The sequence below is a fragment of the Salvelinus sp. IW2-2015 genome, linkage group LG6.2 (genome assembly GCF_002910315.2).
Source record: "Salvelinus sp. IW2-2015 linkage group LG6.2, ASM291031v2, whole genome shotgun sequence".
NCBI lineage: Eukaryota > Metazoa > Chordata > Actinopteri > Salmoniformes > Salmonidae > Salvelinus > Salvelinus sp. IW2-2015.
The window spans coordinates 10,243,076-10,249,075 of record NC_036846.1 but is presented as its reverse complement, the minus strand read 5'-3'; the positions used below and the strand labels follow the sequence as shown (position 1 = coordinate 10,249,075).

General features: G+C 42.6%; 1 protein-coding gene across 1 annotated transcript in view; it reads left to right on the top strand.

The window, feature by feature from the left end:
- The window catches only part of LOC111965815 (alpha-1,3-mannosyl-glycoprotein 4-beta-N-acetylglucosaminyltransferase B-like), a 191,489-nt gene that overhangs the window by 77,258 nt on the left and 108,231 nt on the right, over nt 1–6,000 (top strand). The window contains 1 exon segment of the mRNA XM_023990142.1: nt 5,759–5,938. Coding sequence (XP_023845910.1) covers nt 5,759–5,938 — 180 coding nt within the window.

Below are 6,000 nucleotides of genomic sequence, written 5' to 3'. Positions count from 1 at the left end.
GAACAACATCTTTTCAAAGGTGTCCTCAAGCCGTCTTGATGAGGTTAGTCCTTTGCATAGTGTAATATATTCCAGAGCCATGCATTATGCATAATGTTCCTTATTGTTTTGCAGCGATGCAGAATGCTGCCACCCATCTAGATGGGCTCTGTAATCACTTAATACACAACCGTCCAGTGATTAACATCATTAAGATACAGGAGATAAATAATTATGCAGAATGATAATTAAAACTCCACATTAGGATGGGGGAAGTGTGTGTATGTGTGTGTGACTAGATTTTGCAACTAGCTCTCACGGTCTCATGCCAAAATTAGACGTTCATCCATGTTACTCAAACGTTTCGGTTCCCACGTCATCTCCCGATGTCCTCAAGACATGGATGGACGTCGAATACTGACTTGTATCACGGGTGACCTGGCAGAGATTTTGTGTGGGAGCGTTAGCTTCCTCTCTTTCTGTCTTTATCTGCATCTACGCAAATTGGTATTTGGTATTTTATTAGGATCCCCATTAGCTATTGCAAAAGCAGCAGCTACTCTTCCTGGGGTCCACAAATCGCACACAACCTCAGAGTATGGTAACATACTCACACACACACAAACATAGACACACACAATCTTCTTCATCATACCACATTTTGGCAAGGCATTCTCTGAGTGATTGCTCGTGCTGTCTCTTTGGGGTTTTGCCACACTCGAGAAAACAAGAGAGATGGACCTGAGAGAGCAAGACAGACAGCGAGAGCAAGACAGACAGCGAGAGCAAGACAGACAGCGAGAGCAAGACAGACTGGGAGAGCAAGACAGACTGGGAGAGCAAGACTGACGGAGAGAGCAAGACTGATGGAGAGCAGAAGAGAGGGAGTGAGAACCACCGATAGAGAGGGGAATAGGAGAAATAATCTTAACACAGTGTTGCAATATGTCGACATCGCCCCCTAGCAGCCCCTAATACTATCAATGCTTTAGAGAGCCAAACTTAGGTGTTGAGCCTGTGTGTCATCATGTCCGTGGCCACAGCAGGATTTAAACACTGTTTCCCCAGCTTCATGCTATTAGACACTCTATCTCTCTTCTACACTTTCATCTCTCTCCTGGCACTTTCCTCTCCCCACTCTCCTCTCTACTCTCCTCTCTACTTTCTTCCCTAATTTCCTCTCTAATTTCCTCCCCACTTTCCTCCCTACTTTCCTCCCTAATTTCCACAAGAAGTGTATAGGCGTGACACAATTCCCGAGAGCGAAAGAACTTTGTCTCAAAAACAAGTTCCACCATAGCTGTCAGCATAGACGGCTATTCCACCCCTGTTCCCTTTTTTGATGATAATTTTGTTTGAATTTTGACTGCCTCTCAGTAGGTGTGTACAATACATTACAGAAAGTCCCTGCTGTCCCATCTCAAGTCTGGGTTGCTGTACGGTTAACGTGCATCAGGGCTAGGTGATGTCAGGGATTACGCCGGGGTTTAGGTTCAGATAGCATTAGTGAAACATGAGTCCCATGTTTCCTGAGATTTCGCTTTTTTTCTGCTCTCTCTCTCTCTCTGTCTTCTTCTTCTGCTCTGTTCTTCTCTTTCATTTTTCTCGTCATTCTCTTCTCTCGTCTCTCTCTCTCTCCCCTGCTTCAATTTGACGGATTGCAGAGCTGTACGTGTCCTGTGTGTGTTGTGTGTTGTGTCTGTGGTGTGTGTCCATACAAGGTGGTGTGTATGCATATCTAGTGCTGTTGGGTAACCATGCGTGGGCATGTTGTGTGGTGTGTGTGTGTGTGTGTGTGTGTGTGTGGTGGTTGTGTGTGTTGTGTGTGTGTGGTGTGTGTGTGTGTGTGTGTGTGTGTGTGTGTTGTGTGGGTGTGTGTGTGTGGGTGTGTGTGTGTGTGTGTGTGGTGGCTCGTGTGTGTGTTTGTGTGTGTGTGTGTCGTGTGTGTGTTGTGTTCAGTTTGAGAGAGGGGCATCTAGCATAGAGTAGCGAGCAGCAGCAGTATAACCCTGCTCTCTTTTATTAGAGAGCAACGGGAAGAGGAATAATGAGAAAAAGGAAGGTGGAATAGAGGAGGGGAGGAATATGAGTGAGATCAGCTTAGAGAGGGAGGTCTGTGACCTGGAAACACCTGCTCTGCTTCCCAAAATGGCACCCTGTGTAGTCCATTACTTTTGAGGCTGTCCATAGCAGATTTATATCATACTCTGTTGTTCACAGAATATCCTTGCAACATGTCGTTAAATATATGTATTATGTTATTCGTATGCTATTATGAGACTAGTAGTTCTGACCTTGACAATCTGTCCCGTTCCTAGTAGATTTATGACTGTAGAGACCACCTTCATGTTTAGCTCACAAGAATCTCACAAGCATTTATTTTACCTTTCTATTACATTTGTGTTCTATTACAGAACTCTATCTTACCACTAATCCATACCTAGATATGCCTGTTCAATGTCTAGGAGATCAGTGGAGGCTGCTGAGGGGAGGATGGCTCATAATAATGGCTGGAACGGAGCAAATGGAATGACATCAAACACATGGAAACCATGTTTGCTGTATTTGATACCATTCCACTCATTCCACTCCAGCCATTACCACAAGCCCGTCCTCCCCAATGATGGTGCCACCAGCCTCCTGTGATGGAGATATACTCAGCCTTATAATGTAATGCGCACAAGATTCAGAGAAAATCTATTTTGCTCTCAGGTTGTGTAGCTGTCGAGACTGTTAACACTATCTATTAAGTCAAGATTACACATTAAACTAGCCTCATGACAGAGATGTTACCATTCTACATCAGCGTTATACCAACTACAGTAACATGTCCTCTAGACCTGGCAACTACTGTGGTCATCGTCACACTAAAGGAGTTGGCAAGACAGCACACACAGGCCTGGGACCAGGCATCTGTCGCTTCGGCCAACAATCTGTGGGTTCATTGAGGTGATTCGTCCACTATGATCGATACGTATCAGTCCAGGCCATAGTGCCTATTGATCAAGCTGTTAAGATGGGTAATGACTTGAAAAGTGCTCCAGCAGGACCACAGTAAAACACTGCTTTAAAAGCTACATAAAGTCACCAAGGAAGGACTGTCCTATGTTGTCCATGTGTTCTCTCTGTATGCCGGGTAAAGAACATGTAAAGATGCAATAGGGTGACGTTTATGGTTGTGGTGTGTAGTCTATGTGTTTGTGTCAACTGACTCTCATTCTCCACCTGTTTCCTGTATCTTTCCTCCCTCACTCTCGCTCTTTCTCATGGTCTGGTCTCACGCTCTCTCGCACTCTCACTCTCTCTCTCTCTCTCTCTCTCTCTCAATTTAAGGGCTTTATTGGCAAGGGAAACATATGTTTACATTGCGAAAGCAAGTGAAATAGATAATAAACAAAAGTTAAATAAACAATACAAATTTACAGTGAACATTACATTTACAAAAGGTACAAAAGTAATAAAGACATTTCAAATGGCATATGTCTATATACAGTGTTGTAATGATGTGTAAATAGTTCAAGTACAAAGCGGAAAAATAAATATACATGAATATAGGTTGTATTTACAATGATGTTTGTGCTTCACTGGTTGCCCTTTTCTTGTGTCAACAGGTCACACATCTTGCTGCTGTGATTGCACACTGTGGTATTTCACCCAGTAGATATGGGAGTTTTTCAAAATTGGATTTGTTTTCGAATTCTTTGTGGATCTGTGTAATCTGAGGGAAATATGTGTCTCTAATATGGTCATACATTTGGCAGGAGGTTAGGAAGTGCAGCTCAGTTTCCACCTCATTTTGTGAGCAGTGTGCACATAGCCTGTCTTCTCTTGAGAGCCAGGTCTGCCTACGGCGGCCTTTCTCAATAGCAAGGCTATGCTCACTGAGTCTGTACATAGTAAAAGCTTTCCTTAAGTATGGGTCAGTCACGGTAGTTAGGTATTCTGCCACTGTGTACTCTCTGTTTAGGGCCAAATAGCATTCTAGTTTGCTATGTTTTTTTGTTGATTCTTTCCAATGTGTCAAATAATTATCTTTTTGTTTTCTCATGGTTTGGTTGGGTCTAATTGTGTTGCTTTCCTGGGGCTCTGTGGGGTCTGTTTGTGTTTGTGAAGAGAGCCCAAGGACCAGCTTGCTTAGGGGACTCTTCTCCAGGTTCATCTCTCTGTAGGTGATGTCTTTGTTATGGAAGGCTGTAGAAATCTTTTCTGTATTTTGATAATTAGCGGGTATCAGCCTAATTCTACTCTACATGCATTATTTGGTGTTTTACGTTGTACACATGATATTTTTTCAAAATTCTGCATGCAGAATCTCAATTTGGTGTTTCTCACATTTTGTGAATTCTTGGTTGGTGAGCGGACCACAGACCTCACAACCATGAAGGGCAATGGGTTCTATAACTGATTCAAGTATTTTTAGCCAGATCCTAATTGGTATGTTGAATTTTATGTTCCTTTTGATGGAATAGAAGGCCCTTCTTGCCTTGTCTCTCAGATCGTCTACAGCTTTGTGGAAGTTACCTGTGGTACTGATGTTTAGACCGATGTATGTATAGATTTTGTGTGCTCTAGGGCAACAGTGTCTAGGTGGAATTTGTATTTGTTGTCCTGGAAACTGGACCTTTTTTGGAACACCATTATTTTGGTCTTACTGAGATTTACTTTCAGGGCCCAGGTCTGACAGAATCTGTGCAGAAAATCTAGGTGCTGCTGTAGACCCTCCTTGGTTGGGGACAGATCATCAGAAAACAGTAGACATTTTACTTTGGATTATAGTAGGGTGAGGCCGGGTGCAGCAGACTGTTCTAGTGCCCTCGCCAATTCGTTGATATATATGTTGAAGAGGGTGGGGCTTAAGCTCCATCCCTGTCTCACCCCACGGCCCTGTGGAAAGAAATGTGTGTGATTTTTGCCAATTTTAACTGCACACTTGTTTGTGTACATGGATTTTATAATGTCGTATGTTTTTCCCCCAACACCACTTTCCATCAATTTGTTTTGCAGACCCTCATGCCAAATTGAGTCTAAAGCTTTTTTTAAATCAACAAAGCATGAGAAGACTTTGCTTTGTTTTGTTTTGTTCCTTTGACAATTATGGTGTGCAGGGTGAATACATGGTCTGTCGTACAGTAATTTGGTAAAAAGCCAATTTGTCATTTGCTCAGTACATTGTTTTCCCTGAGGAAATAGATGAGTCTGCTGTTAGTGATAATACAGAGGATTTTCCCAAGGTTGCTGTTGACGCATATCCCGCAGTAGTTATTGGGGTCAAATTTGTCTCCACTTTCGTGGATTGGGGTGATCAGTCCTTGGTTCCAAATATTGGGGAAGATGCCAGAGCTAAGGATGATGTTAAAGTCTTAAAGTATAGCCAATTGGAATTTGTGGTCTGTATATTTTATAATTTCATTTAGGATACCATCAACGACACAACTTTTTTGAGTTGGAGAGTTTATATTTTGTCCTGTAGTTCATTCAATGTAATTGGAGAGTCCAGTGGGTTCTGTTAGTTTTTAATAGTTAATTCTAAGATTTGTATTTGATCATTTATATGGTTTTGCTATATGTTCTTTGTTGTAGGGCTCTCTCATCTCTCTATCTTAAATTCCAATTCTAACATGCTTTATTTGCATGAAACGAGCAGTGAATGTATTGGCCTTCAAGGAGTCGAAACCATGTAATATTATGCAAATTTGCAAATCACAGAAGAAAGTTAATAAGATTCAAGAGAACTCTAACACTTTTATTTAACAAACCACTCTCCCTCCTCTCTCTGTAGGTGATGTGGTGGACATTTACCAGCGAGAGTTTCTGGCCCTGAGAGAGCGTCTGCACTCTGCCGAGCAGGAGAACCTGAAGCGATCCAAGGAGCTCAACCTGGTGCTGGACGAGATCAAGAGGGCCATCGCTGAAAAGCAGGCCCTTAGGGACATCAATCGCACCTGGGCCAGCCTATCTGGTAAGAGGAGTTACTCATTTGAACCAATCAAAACCAGCCAGCGCTATTCAGAACCAGTTGAA